Raw genomic sequence first — 18314 nt, forward strand, 5'->3', positions numbered from 1 at the left:
AGAACTTATTTGAGAGTGCAATCAGATACTGAGTATTTAATAGACAATATTGATTACATCTATAAGTTAAGCTACTGTTCATATAGCTTTGGGAACTCAAATCTTAACAAATGGTGCGCTTGTGACGTGGCGACACTCAAACGCGAGAAACCCAGATATTGACATTTAAATTAACATATTTTCCTTTCAAGTGCGGGAAACCCTAGGCGAGTGGTGTATTGTTTATCTCTTTTTTTTTTTTTTTTTTTTTTTCTTGTGTCGGGGGAGACAAAGCGACAACGAACAAATGGAAAAGTCACACCTTTTTCCGATCTCGGAGGTTTCTTTGGCGGAGGAGTACTCAACTATGTTCAGTGATGTCTACGACAAGCTTGGGTTGCCAGGTAACCAGCTGTCGGAGTTGAAGGAGGGTAAGATGCAGATGGATACGAAGTTAGATGTGGCGGCTTCTAGGGTCGAGTCGATGATGACCCGTTTTAACGCGTCGGATGTGAAGATAACGAAGATTCCTAAGAAACTGGAGTTTTTTGCTGTCCAACACGCCGGTATGTCCGACGGCAAAGGAGCGAGGTGGGTCGAGCTTCCTCGAGTCACCAGAATCTCAGGAATCTCGTTATCAGCTGCAGACCGCACCACATGAGCTGATACGTCAGGATACAGGGCTGACCACAAAAAAGAACCTCCTACGCAATGTAGATATGTCGGTTTTTGATGGTTCAGAGACGTACAGTTGGATAGCTCGCGTTGAACGTTTCTTTCGAATGGGCGGCTTCTTGGACACAGAAAAGCTGGTTCTGGTGTTGGTAAGTCTCTCTGCTGATGCGCTTAGCTGGTACAACTGGGAAATCAATAGGATCGATTTGTCATCTTGGAGTCAGTTTAAATCTCGCTTGCTGTTACGTTTTGGCAACTTGAAAAGTCGTGGTTCGAGTCAAAGTTTGTTTTGTATCAAGCAAACGGGAACAGTGGCATAATATATACATATCTTTGAGGATCTGTCATCCCAGGTCACTGGTCTCAATGATGTGAAACTGGAAGGTATATTCTTGAACGGCTTATCTCTGGAGATGCAAGAGTTAGTTCACATGTGGAAACCACAAAACCTACCGGAAATGATTGGGATTGCAAGAGACATGGATGGCAGTTTCATCCGGAAAGCGATTCTTAAGGAACTTCCCCATGACAGTGGTGGTTCACAACCTAGGACTGACAACAAGAGTTCCAGTTCAGGACACTCACCGAGTTGGAAACCAAAAATTCCTACTACTGCTGCTACTCAGTCGAAGGACAAGCAACCACAAATCATCAATAGACCCCGCAAACACTTCACAGATGCGGAGCTGGATGAGAAGCGTCGACAAGGGCTGTGTTTTAAGTGGGATGGTCGATACTTCAAGGGCCATGTCTGCCCTAAAAAAGAGTTAATAGTTTTAGCCTTGATCCATGGATATGAAATGAAGGTCCTTGATGAGAATATGATGGAGGTCGTGAAGTTGGAAGAAGAAACACCAACACCACAGTTGATGGCCATTTCTTTTGGTGCCTATGTGGGATCCGACTCACCTTCAACAACCTGGTTGCGAGGCAATATCGGTAAACATGAGGTGGTTGTAATGCTCGACAGTGGAACCACACATAATTTCATTTCTCCCGAGATGGCCACACAAATCAAGGCTCGCGTCTTATCCAACAGACCAATGATGGTGGAACTGGGCAATGGCATTATAGTCCGGGGGTATGGTGTTTGCAAAAATGTCAATCTGCTCATCCAAGGAGTGGAGTTTAAAAGTGATTTGTTTGTTTTGGATTTGGGGAAAGCGGATGTTATCCTCGGTGTGGCTTGGCATCGTCTACTGGGAGATTGTCAGGTCAACTGGGACACTCATGAATTCTCTTTCAATCTCAATGGCAAGCGTGTCACTCTACGCGGTGATTTGGAGGTTCGTCATTCCCGTGTTGCCAAACCAGCTAATGCTAGTGTCAGCCTAATGCAATTTCCTGACTCCACACCAGACAATCACCTTTCCACGCTGTCCCTTCACCCGCAGCTTCAAGCGGTGTTGTTATCTTTTGCTCAGGTGTTCTCCACACCGACGACCCTGCCTCCGGTGCGTAATAGAGAGCATGCTATCAAACTTCAACCATCTGCTGGTCCGATCAGTGCCCGCCCCTATAGGTATCCTCAAGCGCATAAGGCGGCTATGGAAGAACTGGTTGCAGATATGTTGCTCAAGGGAGTTATTCGACCCAGCAAGAGTCCTTTCTCCAGCCCCGTTCTTTTGGTGAAGAAGAAGGACGGCTCTTGGCGGTTCTGTGTCGACTACGGAGCACTAAACCGAGTGATCATCTCTGACAAATTCCCTATCCCTGTCATTGATTAACTTTTGGATGAGCTCCATGGCGCCTGCTATTTTTCCAAACTGGATCTTCGGTCGGGATACCACCAAATTAGAAGGCTTCCAGAAGATGTGGAAAAGACTGCCTTTAGGACGCATAACGACCACTTCGAATTCCTAGTCATGCCGTTTGGATTTACTAACTCCCCTGCCACCTTTCAGGCACTCATGAATGAGATATTCAGGCCGTTCTTACGCCGGTTTGTCTTCGTTTTTTTTGACGATATCCTGATATACAGTGACAGTTTAGCCAACCATGCTAGTCACCTCAAGTATGTTCTCCAACTGTTTGCACAATATCAGCTCTATGCCAATATGAAGAAGTGTACTTTTGGACAGCAACATGTGGACTACTTTGGTCATGTCATCTCTCAGGAGGGGGTTTTCCACGGATCCTACAAAGACAGCGGCAATGATGAATTGGCCTAAACTAAGGAATGTAAAGGACTTGTGTAGCTTTCTCGGTCTTACGGGATACTACAGACATTTTGTAAAAGGTTACGACGTTTTTGCCAAACCTTTGACTGAGCTTTTGTGCAAGGATCAATTTGCGTGGACCTCTGCCGTCATAACGCCTTTGACACGCTTAAGACGGCTATGACAACAGCACCGGTCTTGGTCTTATCAAACTTTTCTAAGCTCTTCGTGGTTGAGTCAGATGCATCGGGTTACGGTCTTGGTGCGGTTCTGATGCAAGACTACCGTCCCATCGCTTTCTTCAGCCGTGGGCTCTCTGCTCGGGAACAGTTAAAACCAGTCTATGAGCGTGAACTAATGGCTGTGGTCTTATCCATTCAAAAGTGGCGTCACTACTTGATGGGAAGGAAGTTTGTGGTGCACACCGACCAGAAAAGTTTAAAGTTCCTACTGGAACAGAGGGAGATCTCTTTGGAGTATCAACGCTGGTTAAGCAAATTGATGGGTTACACCTTTGACATCTTCTACAAACCAGACATCGAAAACAAAGCAGGATATGGTCTCTCCAGGATGATCCAAGATGCATCTCATGTTTTTCTATCCTTGCTCGCCTTAACGGTTCCTTCTGCTATCCAGTTACAGGACATTTACACGGAAATTGAAGGCGTTCCGATAATTCAACAGCTAATTACCAAACTGCAAGAGGATCCGACTAGCAAACCTGGTTTCACTGTCCGAGCTGCAAGTTGTGGTTTAAACAACGTTTGGTTATTCCTCAGTCATCTACTTTCATTCCTTTGATCCTATCGGAGGGTTATACTGGTCAACTCGGTGGCCATTCTAGTGTTTTAAAGACGTTAAAGAGGGTACAACTTAGTTTTCATTGGACAAGGATGCTTACCGATGTTAAGAAGTTTGTTAGTGAATGCTCCATCTATCAGACCCACAAGTACTCCACTCTGTCTCCTGCTGGTCTTCTGCAACCGTTACAAGTGCCTAATCAGGTTTGGGAAGATTTGAGCATGGATTTCATTGAAGGTTTGCCCTCATCGAATGGTGCCAATGTCATCTTAGTGGTCGTGGACTGCCTCAGTAAGTTTGCTCACTTCTTGTGCCTCAAACACCCCTTCATTGCAGCAGATGTGGCTCACAAATTTGTTACTGAGATAGTGAAGCTCCACGGCTATCCCGCGTCAATTGTCTCTGACAGAGATAGGATTTTTCTGAGTAACTTTTGGAAAGAATGCTTCAAACAGGCGGGTACCAAGCTCAAATTCATCACTGCTTTCCACCCCCAAACAGATGGCCAAACTGAGGTTCTTAACCGTTGCCTTGAGACATATCTGCGTTGCCTGGCATCCACTCACCCGCGGACATGGCATAAATTCATCCATTGGGCAGAGTTATGGTACAACACCTCTTACCATACTTTGCTCCGGTCTACTCGGTTTCAGGTTGTCTATGACAGGGCTCCTCCATTTCTAATTCGCTTTGAGGAGCGTTCTACAACAAATGTGGAGTTAGAAGCACAGCTCAGGGAACGTGACAGGATGTTGACACAGATTAAGGCTCACCTCCTCCATGCTCAACAACTCATGAAGAATAACGCTGAAAAGGGACGAAGGGTCTTAACCTTTGCTGTTGGGGATTTGGTCTACTTAAAACTCCGACCTTATCGCCAACAATCTGCCGCTAAGCGTCTGTGCCAGAAGCTCGCAGCCAAGTTCTATGACCCCTACCAAGTTTTTGGAAAAGATTGGTCCTGCAGCGTATAAACCTCAACTCCCTGTAGGGTCCAAGGTGCACCCCATGTTCCATGTGTCACAACTCAAACCAGTTTTGGGTCAGGACGCCACAATTTCTCCTTTACCTGAATCGTTTCTGCTGCTGACGAGTTGATAGTGCAACCTGCAGCCGTGTTGGATACTCGCTACAACTCTGCAGGCTATTTGGAGGGTTTGGTCAGGTGGGAAGGGTTGCCTTCACACGAGAACTCGTGGGTGATTTTGAAGGATCTCGTGCAACAATTCCCCTCTTTCTTGCTTGAGGACAAGCTCCATTTCGAAGGGGGGGGGGGGGGGGGTATTGATAAGCTTCACATGGTATACGTAAGGAAGAGATCACAGGAGATTGGTACCACTCCCACCTGCGAAAAGAGTGATGAGTCATTTAGCTGGCACGTGTGAAAGGTTTGAGGGTTGCTATTATCTGAGTTGGTATAAATAAAGTGGGAGGAGGATTACGGGAGGCATGTTGATTATTGTGAGAGATTAGACGCCATGAGTCTAACATATGGGGAGAGAAGAATCTGAGAGTATGTTGAAGATTCTGATCTCATCTTTCATATTATCAATATTTATCTCTTGTAATCTGAAGAACTTATTTGAGAGTGTTTGAAAGTGTAATCAGATATTGAGTATTTAATAGACAATATTGATTACATCTATAAGTTAAGATATTGTTCATATAGTTTTGGGAACTCAAAGCTTAACAAATTCATACATAAATTTCCTGTATACCAAAAGGAAAAATATCTCAAGACCACAAGATTAAAAAACATAGTGATTAACTCAACGACAAGTCAACTCCGTGAAGACATCGCCGCTCATTGACATTGTTGTACCACTTTCAGATTGGGATTGGCTCCCAGTGAAAGCAGGAGCATTAGGTAAAGGAATGAGGATGGTCTCACTTCCAAGCCAGATTATCACAGAACTCATGGTTGGTCTCTTTGCTGCATTCTCTTGAACACACAACAAACCAATCTTGATCAACTTGATGATCTCGTTTCTCGGATGCTCTATCAAGAGAGGATCAATTATAACCTCAGGCTTTCCTTCAACCCATCTCTTCCATGTCTGCACTAACGAGAATATATGTTGTTACTTCTTGGACACAAGAGGTTTGAAGATTGAAAACAAATAAGACTGATATGTGAAGTAAGCTTACAAAAGCAGCAAGTCCTTCTCCTTCGTAGCTCTTGTTTTTTTCACCACTTATCATTTCTAGAAGCATGACACCGAAGCTATAAACATCAGATTTAGCTGAGATTTCTCCGCGATTCAGATATTCGGGAGCCATATATCCACTGCATATGCAACCAATAACATTAATTCATGATAGTTTATATGTCTGCAAGACTCTGTTTTAGAAACAGAGCATATAAATATGTCTACAAGACTCTGTTTTCAAAACAGAGCTTTTAAATGTGTCTACAAGACTCTGTTTTCAAAACAGAGCTTTTAAATGTGTCTACAAATTTGATTGATAGATATGTCTTACCGGGTTCCAGCTATTCGTTTTGTTTCAGCTCGAGTCTCGTCAGTGTCAAACAACCTCGCTGTTCCAAAATCTGCAACTTTAGGGTTCATCTCAGCGTCTAAAAGTATGTTGCTCAGCTTCAAGTCTCTGTGAATGATCTTCAGATGAGAATTTTCATGAAGATAAAGAAGACCTCGAGCTATGCCTTCTATAATTTTGAACCTTACCTCCCATGTAAGAAGCGAACGTTTCTCTTCATCTGTTGAGTTAAAAGAAACAATGTTGTGCTGAAAGTTTCTAGAACTATAATAAATGCCATTGTCTTTTGAAAGCTCACCGAAGATAAAGTTATCAAGACTTGCGTTAGGGACAAACTCGTAGACAAGAATCTCTTCACCTCCTTCATTACAGAACACAAGAAGCTTAACCAGATTCCTATGTTGGAGTCTTGTCAAGAGTGAAACCTCATTCTTGAACTCTATATCTCCTTGTCCTGAACCTTTTGTTAATCTCTTCACGGCTACCTCTTTCCCGTTTGGAAATGTCCCCTGAAACCAATTTTCAAGATCTTTAAGTTACCCATAAGTGACTTAACTTGATCAAGAAGTAGGGAAAATGTTATTATTACCTTATAGACCGTACCAAATCCACCTTGGCCAAGCGTATTTTCAGAAGAGAAGTCATCGGTTGCTATTATGATCATACCAAGATCAAACCGTAACATGAATTGACCATCAGAATCAGAGTACTCTGCACCACCAACTTAAAAAAAAAAAGAAAAAAAAAGAGAGAGAAGAAGAATAAATAAGCCTTACTCTATACATCATAGGATTGAAGCAAGTGACAAGGGTACAAGGTACACTTACCATTTTTTATATTTCTCCTCTGAGCATTTACTTGGATGAAGCCAATAAACACCAAAATATTAATGAATGTAAAAACAGCGATTATTGCGATAATTCCGCCATATCCAATTCTTCTTCCTGCAAATTACTAACCCTTTTTAGTCTAAGAACCTCTTTATTATCATACTTACAAGTTGTGAGGCAATACTCTGATTCATTTGTTTCACATTTCTTGTCTGTTTTAGAGTTCTCCTTTTCCTGAACATGAGGTCCAGGAGGAGGCGCAGGAACTCTTGTTATATCATCAAAAGCACCATGGAAAGCATATATATCCCACCTGAAAAAACAGCTTGGAAAACTAGCCATGCCTCCTTCTCTTCCTAGATACTGTGTTCTAAAATATATCACGCAACCTTCCAAACATGTATTGCAATCTTCAGAAGTTATGTCGGGTGTGCACTGCATCAGCATGTAAACATCTTGAAAATTCGTGAACCCGGCTTTTCCGGCACTATAGTACTTAAGTATCGAGGAAGTTTTAGCCTTCGTGGCAGCCCTGAGGGTCCGATTAACCATTGCTTCCCACTGTGGTACAAATAGTGTCATCGTTTTAGATGGCTCGATGATATCTTGACTTGGCGATACAAAAGGAGGACTAAGCTTGAGGCTCCTAAAAGTTGAGTGGCTTGATATTGGGAGATTGAAAACCGGAGATCAAACCGAGAGATCAACGGTTGAGATGATTGTTCAAGAATATGGAATACATGAAGATTTAGAATATATAATTTAGGAATGTTAATATTTATCTCTAATGTATTGTTTACATTTATATATATCATCGAATAGGAAACTAAATCTCTATATAAGAGAATGTATATTGTATCATTGAGATCATGAGAGTCTAATATAATTCTTCCTAAACACCTTTGTGTTCTTACTCTCATCAAATCTATCATGGTATCAGAGCAGTCAATCCTGTGGATCTCTATTCCTATGGGTTATGGTTTTGTTTGTTTCCGTTTCTATGATATCTATCTGTTTTCTGTCGTTTCTCTCGGTTTGATCTCCGGTTTTCAATCTCCCAATACTTGAGGAACGAACAAGACAAGAAACATCTTGCTCGCCACCCCACATGAACGAATCCTTGCGGCTTTGGCATTCTGATATTGTATCTTGAGTCAATGTTTGGACACACTTCAAACAAGCTTCTTGCTCGTAGCCTCTTGCGCACATGGCAAGAGCATAAACTCTGTCGGGGTATTGGCCGAATGAAGCGTTGTAGAATCCGCGGTTAGCAACGACTTTATCAGCAAGATCAGAGAAGAGTTTCTGGCGATTCTTAGGGTAGCTGCCGTTACGGTTGTATGAGCTTCCGAAACACTTTACGGAGTTAACACCATGGAGTGTTTGAAGGACAAAAAGAATAAAAGAAGAGAGGTATATCATCAAAGCAGGGCATTTCACCATTTTTGTTTGTTAATGGTAACAACTTTTTTTTCTTTTTTCTTTAATTCTTTCTTATTCATGTACTACTTCGTTATGATTTTTAAGCTCGTTATATTTATATAGCCAGAGCATGCCGGCTTTGACATCTCAAATGATGCTCATGATGCTAAAGCACAAGTAAATGGAATGACCACGTATTGGTTTTGTGAGACGTTAACCTATTAAGAATTTTTGGCCCCAAAAAAACATTGAGAAAATGCCGTATTAATTGGTTATTCCGACAGAAGCCAATAACAGTTGCTGTTATGAAGTTTGAAGAAAGCACATAGAGCCAACAAGGATAGCCAATGGAGTCAGGTTTTACTTGTAGCTCAACAAGTACAGCCGATGAAGTCAACTGAAGACTCATATGAAGCCTCACTAATATTTTTGCTGTTTATTTCATCACATTCAGATGTAATTGATATTATACATGATAATCAATCGATCGAATCTAACTACATGCATACCATTCGATCATGTTAAATCCCGCGACTCTGCGTGTTAATACACGGATTCACAAAGGATAGGTATTAACTGACACCATACCATGATGGAAAATTCTTTCTACAACACATTTGAGACCATGACGAACAGTTGTATCTACAAATTTTGCTGGAACTCTCGTACTGTGTAAATTATACTATACGTCTCCATGTAGCCCTACCACATACACATCTTTTTTTTTTTTTTTTTTCTAATATACATCCTTTTCATTCAATTAAAGCTTCTGTTTTTGGCCGCGTGACCAAAACAAAGTCTTCCCCTTCTACGTCTAAAGTGGTACTGAGGCAACGATTATCCCATTTTTTTTTTGGAGTTTTGCCCAAAAAATTAGATATGATGTAAAAAGTGATCAATTTGATAGACACTACCATTTTCCAATACAGCTTTATGGGACGTGTACAAGAGTTTCATGGACAGTCAAAACAATATTGGTATTTGTAAAATCTTATATAATATGAGAAGATTTTCTCCAACTTTGCATAACACGATGACATTTGGCAGCGTATACTTTCGACACCTGTCCTCACTTCTCATTATTAAATTCTTAAATTTATTTTACTCAAAATTACATACATTAATTTTTATATTCAGTAAATTTAAATGATATTTCTGTACTAAAAAATATGTTGACATTTATATATGCAATGTCCTTTTAGTAGTTATATATAGATATCATTTATCAATATTTTATATAATTACCATAACATCATAATTTTGCAAATAAAAAAGAATTAAATATTAATATTATAATTTTGGACAATATAAATTTCCACTAATTAAATATTTAAATATTAATATCATGATTTTGGAAAAATATAATATGATGGTTATTAAATTCTTTACTAATTTCAAGCATTAAAAATATTATAATATTATAGTAATTATTTGTTGAAAAAAAAATCATAATATTTTGTTTTACAATTTTTGTGCCAAAAGATCAAAACAATTTATTCTAAAATAATTTCAAGATATAAACAATATGATATTTTATTTTTCTTTAATAGTAATTATTAACACAATTTATTGCATATTAATTCTTTAAAATGTTACTCCCATGATGTTTGAAAAATTAGAAAAACAAATCTTTCATCATATGAATACAATTTAATGTATTAACTGCAATACACTTTTTGTTTTACCAAAAAAAAAGGAAAAAACACAGTCAAAACCTATGGTATTTTTATTCTTTAAAATGTAACTATAACTCCCATGATGTTTGACCAAAAAAAACTAAAAAACTTTCATACTACTACTAAATTATCTATAAATAGCTAGACAAAGTCTTCATCAAACATCATATTCTACTTCTCACATAATTTCCTAAATTTTGTAATATTTAACTTTTTTTCTTTTTTTGAAATAAATAAGTTGAGTCAAAATTTTGGAGCATATATAGAAGCAAACATGTGAAATGTGCTTATTCATTAGAAAGATTTAGATGAAGAAGGTCTTAGGTACATAACACATTCTCACTTGTAAATGTTGGTAAATGTTGTTTCAAATGCCTATTTTGTATATCAATATTGTAATCTGTTTTTCTATTGATCCATTTGATAATTTTTTAATAGAAAAAATTTAGTTTAAAATCATAATTCATAAACCCTAATAGATTTTATATCTTAGTCACAATATTTATGCTAATTATTACCCATACTATATTTTATACAAGTGTATTTGTATGTATTACCCATGAAAATGAGTTTAAACAAATATTAACTGTTTCGAATACTATTAATGTATTACTTTAAATTTGTCCCTTAACGTTACAACTGTGTTTGTATTTATTTATTAACTTTCTTTCTGATAACTATTTCCATGATATTTTATTTTATTTATAGGTTATGACTTTCTAATGAGAAGGTTTTCTCCCAACTTTGCATAACACGACAATATTTGGCAGCGTATATTTTTGACACCTGTCCTCACTTCTCATTATTAAATTCTTAAATTCATTTTCCTCAAAATTACATACACTAATTTTTATATTCAGTAAATTTAAATGATATTTCTGTACTAAAAAATATGTTGACATTTATATATGCAATGTCCTTTTAGTAATTATACATAGATATCATTTATCAATATTTTATATAATTACCAAAACATCATAATTTTGAAAATAAAAAAGAATTAAATATTAATATTATAATTTTGGACAACATAAATTTCCACTAATCAAATATTTAAATATTAATATCATTATTTTGGAAAAATATAATGTGATGGTTATTAAATTCTTTACTAATTTCAAGCTATAAAAATATTATAATATTATAGTAATATTTTGTTAAAAAAAATCATAATATTTGTTTTACAGTTTTTGTGCCAAAAGATCAAAACAATTATTCTAAAATAATTTCAAGATAATAACAATATGATATTTTATTTTTCTTTAATAGTAATTATTAACACAATTTATTGCATATTAATTTTTTAAAATGTTACTCCCATGATGTTTGAAAAATTATAAAACAAATCTTTCATCATATGAATACACTTTAATGTATTAACTGCAATACACTTTTTGTTTTACCAAAAAAGGGAAAAAACACAGTCAAAACCTATGGTATTTTTATTCTTTAAAATGTAACCATAACTCCCATGATGCTTGACCAGAAAAAAAAAACTAAAAAACTTTCATACTACTACAAATTTATCTATAAATAGCTAGACAAAGTCTTCATCAAACATCATATGCTACTTCTCACATAATTTCCTAAATTTTGTAATATTTAACTTTTTCTTTTTTTTTGAAATAAATAAGTTGAGTCAAAAATTTGGAGCATATATAGAAGTGAACATGTGAAATATACTTATTCATTAGAAAGATTTAGATGAAGAAGGTCTTAGATACGTAACACATTCTCACTTGTAAATGTTGGTAAATGTTGTTTCAAATGCTTATTTTATATATCAATATTGTAATTTGTTTTTCTTTTGATCTATTTGATAAATTTTTAATATAATAATTTTAGTTGAAAATCATAATTCATAAACCCTAATAGATTTTTTATCTTAGTCACAATATTTATGCTACTTATTACCCATACTATATTTTATACAAGTGTATTTGTATGTATTACCCATGAAAATGAGTTTAAACAAATATTAACTGTTTCGAATGCTATTAGTGTATTACTTTAAATTTGTTCCTTAACGTTACAACTGTGTTTGTATGTATTTATTAACATTCTTTCTGATAACCATTTCCATGGTACTTTATTTTATTTATAGGTTATGACTTTCTAATGAGAAAGGTTTTGCGATGGTTTAGGGTTTAGGGTCGAGGAAGATTTGGACGTCTAGGTGATATATATCTCATGATATGGGTTTTCAAAGCCATTTGATTCTTTCAAATTCAGTTTTTATTTTCTTACATAATTTAGTCTTAATTATTTTATTAAAATATAATTAACATCTAATTTATTTTTACAACATTATTGTTTGGGTTATACTATGTATGCACTTATTTTCTCTTCTCATAGGTTTCATTATTTTTCTTAGCTATGATCGATTGTTGATGACGTGATGATAGTGCTTACCCGCAAGTAGAGCAAGGCAATGGGATTTGACCATGTGTGCAAGTTTCATCAATACGCATTTCACAAGACTCAAATCTATCACATGTTTATCAAGTCGAAAGATAAAAAAATCACCCTAACCTAATCCCAATTGCATTCTAGAGAGAGAGACAATGTCTTGGAGAAGAAGAAAGATTTTAGTTATCTCTTCTTTCATCCATCATATAATTTTAGAAATAAAAACATAGAAGAAAAAAAAAATTATCTGGTGAACAATTATTTTATGTTCTCTTAGGTTATGCACTTATGTAGTTAACAATAAAAAAAAAAAAGTAACTCGATAATACGATGGTATGTTTCTACTCTTTTTTGTTGGTCATTTTGAGTATAATACAACATATATATATATATATATTATTTTAAAATTGAAAAGTATAACACACAAAAAACAATTTTTATTTGATATAATAATATATCAATATATAGTAATAACATTTTTACTCAATTCTAAACTAAAATTCAGTTTGCATTTAGTATGTTCAATAGATATAAAGTATGTGATAAAAATATAGAAATATCTAACAGAGAACTCACTTTTCCAAATGCAATTAATCAAGAAACACAAAGAATTCTACTTCTAGAACACAAAGGCATTTGAAGTCATTTGTATAATTCATTAAGATTAAAATTTTTTATTGCTAAAACATTCAAATTATAATAATAAAATTTTTAAGCATGTGTAAAGCATACTGGTAATATATAAATATCAAATTTATTTATGTTACCTTTAGTTATCTAATTAGTGAAATTAATTACACAGAAAATGAATGAAGAGCATGAGTTTCGGCTCAAGAAGAGATTATTCGAGAAATTTAAGCTACTGTCTCACCCTTCTTGGAGGTGTCTGGTTTTAGAAGATATTGATGTTTTATAGATTATATTAAAAGCGGACAAACTCACACATAATATCATGCTCAGCCGCATTATATTTTATATGTAATCAATCTTCTTTTCCCTAACGTAAAAAATGTTTGTACGACTTGATTGTGCATCAAAACATGAAGAGCTCTATATATTATGGGATAAAGACTAAATATTTTAAAGTTACTTTTCATATTAACAAAAAATTTCAGTTTAATGTTTAAATTCATTTTAAGTGACTGAAAACACAATCAAATAACAAATAACAAATAATAAACATAAGATAATTTATCAAAACACAAAATATAACATTTTAAAATATTTTAATAAATCTAAAATATGTTAAAATTATTATAAAATTATCTCGTGCATCGCGTGAGTCTACTTCTAGTTGTTATATAATAAATAGAGAAAAGACTATATAACGAAATGAAAAAAAAAAAAAAACTTATAGTAAAAGTGAAAAGGACCGAAAAAATTATTAAAAAAATGAGATCAAATTGCTATCTACTTGAGCACTCTTGTTAAATGTCCAAACCTTAAATGAAGGTAATTAACTAAACCGTAAATTGTGCGTATCGTTTTCTTTCTATTTGATTAGGCAAACCTTACCGCACGCAGACGGCATATATCCTTTTACATTGAGATATAGAAGTCTTTCTTTTTGCTCGTGTGGACTTTTCATGCATAGAAGTATAGAACCTTCCTAGAACATTAAGTCTTTCCTCGTCAGGTCCACGACTTATAAAAATATATTGCATATCCTCGATTTTCATTGGGGGCAATTACAAACTTTAACCAATTTAGCTAACGTAGTCTAGTGACATAGCACATTTAAAATCATATAAAACAAGTTTGTGCGTGACTCCACTTTCTTTTACGTGGATCCGTCTTTGGTGTCATCGATAAGAGTTGGGGGGAAAAATTATCCACGTAATCAACTTTTCAGTAAACCATAGTTTCCGAAGTTGTAGTGTCTTTAACAACACTCCAATATTTATAGGTTTTGGGTCATCTTTGTTTCGATGTCCCTAAATTCTTCCTTTTTCCATGCATGCATTATTTGTTCTAAAACCATGCAATAATATTTTGTTGACCTAAAAAAAGTATGCTTTGTGATGAAGCTTAGGAAATAAAGATTTCACACATTAATTTACTATTTATCCTTTGAGATGAAAGCTTAGGAAAATATCTAAAGATGACAAGATAAAATGAAAGGTTTCTTGATCATGACCACAAGATACAATCATACAATGTATAGTTTGCTTTCGGAAAAAGACATTTTGATGACCTAATTTAAACCTCAACGACAACTCAACTCCGTGAAGACATCGCTGTTCATTGACATTCCACTTTCAGATTGGGAATGACTTCTAGTGAAAATAGGAGCATTAGGTAATGGAATGATGATAGTTTCACTGCCAAGCCAAATTATCACAGAGCTCATGGTTGGTCTCTTTGCTGCATTCTCTTGAACACACAACAAACCAATCTGGATCAACTTGATGATCTCGTTTCTTGGATGCTCTATCAAGAAAGGGTCAATTATTATCTCAGGCTTTCCTTCAACCCATCTCTTCCATGTCTGCACCAAGAATATATGTATTGTTACTTTTTGTACACAAGTGGTTTGAAGAGTAAGAACAAAATGGAGCAAACACTGATATGTCAAGAAGCTTACAAAAGCTGCAAGTCCTTCTCCTTCAAAGTTCTTGTTTCTTTCACCACTTATCATCTCTAGAAGCATGACACCAAAGCTATAAACGTCAGATTTAGCTGACATTTGGCCGTGATTCAGGTACTCAGGAGCCATATATCCACTGCATATTTGTAAACCAGTAACATTAATTCTTGATTGCTTAAGTGTCTGGAAGACTCTGTTTTAAAAACAGAGCATTTAAGTATTTCTTACCGGGTTCCAGCTATTCGTTTTGTTTCAGCTCGAGTCTCGTCAGTGTCAAACAACCTTGCTGTTCCAAAATCTGCAACTTTAGGGTTCATCTCTGCGTCTAAGAGTATGTTACTCAACTTCAAGTCTCTGTGAATAATCTTCAGCTGAGAATCCTCATGAAGATAAAGTAGACCTCGAGCAATGCCTTCTATAATTCTGAACCTCATCTCCCATCTAAGAAGTGAACGCTTCTCTTCATCTGAAAAGAAACATTTGTATTTTGCTTAAAAGTTCTAAAACTATCCAAATTGGCAGTTGTTTTTCGAAGGCTCACCGAAGATAAAGTGGTCAAGACTTGCGTTGGGGACAAACTCGTAGACAAGAATCTCTTCATCTCCTTCATTACAGAACCCAAGAAGCTTAACCAGATTCCTATGTTGGAGTCTTGTCAGTAGTGAAACTTCATTCTTAAACTCTATATCTCCTTGTCCTGAACCTTTTGTTAATCTCTTTACCGCTATCTCTTGCCCGTTTAGCAATGTCCCCTGAAACCGGTTCTCAAGATTAATCAACAACTCATCCCGTCATCCGAGATCAAGATCAATCAACAACTCATTATCGTGAAAATGTAATTACTACCTTATAGACAGTACCAAATCCACCTTGGCCTAGCGTATTATCAGAAGAGAAGTCATTGGTTGCCATAATGATCATACCAAGATCAAACCGTAACACAAACTGACCATCAGATTCAGAGTACTCTGCACTACCAACTAACAAAAAAAAAAGAAAACAAATAACCCTTAAGTACTATATCATAACTCATAAGGTTGACTGAAGCAAGAAATTAAAGGTACACTAACCATTGGTTATGTTGTATAATTTTTTCTTCCGTGCATAGACTTTGATGAAGCCAATAAACACCAAAATATTAATGAAAGTAAGAAGCACAAATATTACGATAATTACACGATACCCAATGCTTCTTCCTGCAAATCATTTAACCCCTTTTAGCCTGAGAACCTCTTTATCATACTTACAAAATTTATGCAATGCTCTAACTCATTTGGTTTACCTTTCTTTTCTGTTATAGAGCTCTCCTTCTCCGGAGCCTGAGGTCGAGGAGGCGCAGGAACTCTTGTTACATTATCAAAAGCACCATGGAAAGCATATAGATCCCACCTGAAAAAACAGCTTGGACGATAAACCTCACCTCCTTTTCTTCCCCAAACCTGTTCTTTAAAAAGCGTCACGCATTGTCCCAAACATGTCTTGCAATCTTGGGAAGTTATGTCGGGTGTGCATTGCATCAGCATGTAAACATTTGGAAACTCTGTCAACTCGGCTTTCTCGGCACTATAGTATTTAAGTACCGAGGAAGTTTCAGCTTCCGCGGCAGCCTTCAGGGTCCGGTTAGCCATTGCATTCCATTGTTGCTCGAAAAGAGTCATGTTTTTCGATGACTCGATACTATCTGGACTTTGGTATCTAACAGGAGGTCTAAGCTCGAGGCTACCAAAAGTTGAGTGGTTTGAGGTACTTACAAGACAAGAAACATTGTCTTCACCGTCTTTGTCCCACGTGAATGAATCCATGCGGTTTGGACAACTCGTTGTCGTAAGTATACCCTGAACGGCACTTTCTACACAACTGATACATGCTTGTTGCTCGTAGCCTCTTCCGCATAGACCAACAGCGTGAACTCTGTTGGGACTTTTGCCAAGTGAAGCGTTGTAGAATCCACCATTAGTGGCGACTTTATTTGCAAGAGTAGAGAAGAGATCGCGGCGGTTCTGAGCGTAGCTGCTGTTACTGTTGAATAAGCTTCCAGTACATCCCACGGCGTTAACAACTTCGAGCTTTTGAAGGACAAGAAGAAGAGAAGACGCAAGAAAGAACATCAAAGCAGGTTGATTCCCCATTTTTTTTTCTTGAACTACTTCGTTATCGTTAAGACATTAATAGATAATCAGTTATAGAGCAAACGAGTATACTATTACTAGTTGACTTGATAAAATGTGTATTGGTCAATTTATATTAATTAGTGTACGTACGAGGAAAGTACGTAACACGCGGATACGTGGAGGTTTCGCCAACGCATATTTTTCCCCATGTCCATATATAATTTAATATATGTTATTTAGAGATCTCCATGATCAAATTTTAGTATATGTATTTGTGTTTTCTTTGTAGATCTATAACTAAAATACACCTAACAATAAGTAGTATGATATGTTATGTAGCCATATGAAAAAAAATTACTTGTACGTTTAAGACAATTATAGTATAGTTGCTTGTAGTGAATTGAGAGGATGTTTACTACAAACACAAAGACTTTTTTTACCCATAAAACACTAAGAAAATAATCGATTTGCAATGGAAGAATCTATCGCAATTCCCTCGCAAATCGACAATCGTAAGAGATTTGCAAGACACACCGATTCCTCGCAAATCGCGTCTTGCAAATTGGAGAACATCACAAATTTTATGAGGGAAATTTTCCTCGCAATTTCCACGCAAGTTGCAAGGGAATAAGTTCCTCGCAAATCTAACGCATTTTGCGAGAGACTTGTGTACTCACAACTGTCAAACAATTTGCGAAAGATTTTATCTCCAGCGAGTACGTTGCAATGTAGTTTTTATTTATAAGTCAAGTAGCAAATTAGAAATCTTATTAGTCTTTGGTCGTAACTGGCAACGGTGGCCAAGTAAGAAGAGTAGTACAAAGTTCTTAGAATCCATTATTTATAAGAATTAAATATACCTAACTATTGAAGAAAGAAGCGTGAAAGTATCAAATCAAAGACCAAGACTCTTCACTTGAAGTGACCGTAGAAGTAATATTTATTTTGAATTATTGTTATGTTCGTAATCTGTTTTGTTGTGTTCGAATTAACAAATTTTATAGCGTATCCACTTTCTCATTTTTTATGAGTAGAAGACTATGTGTCCCTAGGCTTGTACATATCCAGGGAGAGGTCCATCCCATATGATTTCAACTCTAGTCTCTATGTTTAATGTAACAATTTATGCGTTTAGATAAAAAGTAAAGAACTGATGTACCATTATT

General features: G+C 36.1%; 2 protein-coding genes and 1 long non-coding RNA gene across 8 annotated transcripts; 1 reads left to right on the top strand and 2 right to left on the bottom strand.

The window, feature by feature from the left end:
* Positions 1-5203: 5203 nt before the first annotated feature.
* LOC104716840 (cysteine-rich receptor-like protein kinase 40) lies at positions 5204-8520 on the bottom strand. 5 transcript variants are annotated; one of them, XM_087480020.1, is made up of 8 exons: positions 7147-7604; positions 6941-7057; positions 6703-6836; positions 6412-6622; positions 6302-6333; positions 6096-6221; positions 5763-5901; positions 5204-5671 (listed from the first exon to the last, which is right to left on the bottom strand). In XM_087480020.1, the coding sequence occupies exons 4-8, from the start codon at positions 6478-6480 to the stop codon at positions 5384-5386; spliced, it is 654 nt and encodes a 217-aa protein (XP_087336146.1). In that variant the 5' UTR covers positions 6481-6622; positions 6703-6836; positions 6941-7057; positions 7147-7604; the 3' UTR covers positions 5204-5383. The 5 variants fall into 5 exon arrangements, with proteins under 5 accessions (XP_087336146.1, XP_087336144.1, XP_087336143.1 ...); XM_087480018.1 differs by having other exon boundaries at positions 6096-6333; XM_019233864.2 differs by lacking the exon at positions 6941-7057 and adding an exon at positions 8013-8520 and having other exon boundaries at positions 5284-5671; positions 6096-6333; positions 7111-7610.
* On the top strand, positions 7782-8891 carry LOC147948217 (uncharacterized). Its single transcript, XR_015577128.1, has 2 exons — positions 7782-8401; positions 8489-8891. It is a non-coding gene; the product is annotated as an uncharacterized LOC147948217 (long non-coding RNA).
* A 5601-nt stretch (positions 8892-14492) lies between these two features.
* On the bottom strand, positions 14493-17823 carry LOC104716850 (putative cysteine-rich receptor-like protein kinase 39). 2 transcript variants are annotated; one of them, XM_010434312.3, is made up of 7 exons: positions 16320-17823; positions 16108-16233; positions 15884-16017; positions 15579-15789; positions 15266-15503; positions 15035-15173; positions 14493-14938 (listed from the first exon to the last, which is right to left on the bottom strand). In XM_010434312.3, the coding sequence occupies exons 1-7, from the start codon at positions 17164-17166 to the stop codon at positions 14657-14659; spliced, it is 1977 nt and encodes a 658-aa protein (XP_010432614.1). In that variant the 5' UTR covers positions 17167-17823; the 3' UTR covers positions 14493-14656. The 2 variants fall into 2 exon arrangements, with proteins under 2 accessions (XP_010432614.1, XP_087336147.1); XM_087480021.1 differs by having other exon boundaries at positions 14493-15173; positions 16320-17244.
* Between the last annotated feature and the right edge of the window lie 491 nt (positions 17824-18314).

This window comes from Camelina sativa, chromosome 2 (genome assembly GCF_030686135.1).
Source record: "Camelina sativa cultivar CO46 ecotype springtype chromosome 2, ASM3068613v1".
Classification (NCBI taxonomy): domain Eukaryota; kingdom Viridiplantae; phylum Streptophyta; class Magnoliopsida; order Brassicales; family Brassicaceae; genus Camelina; species Camelina sativa.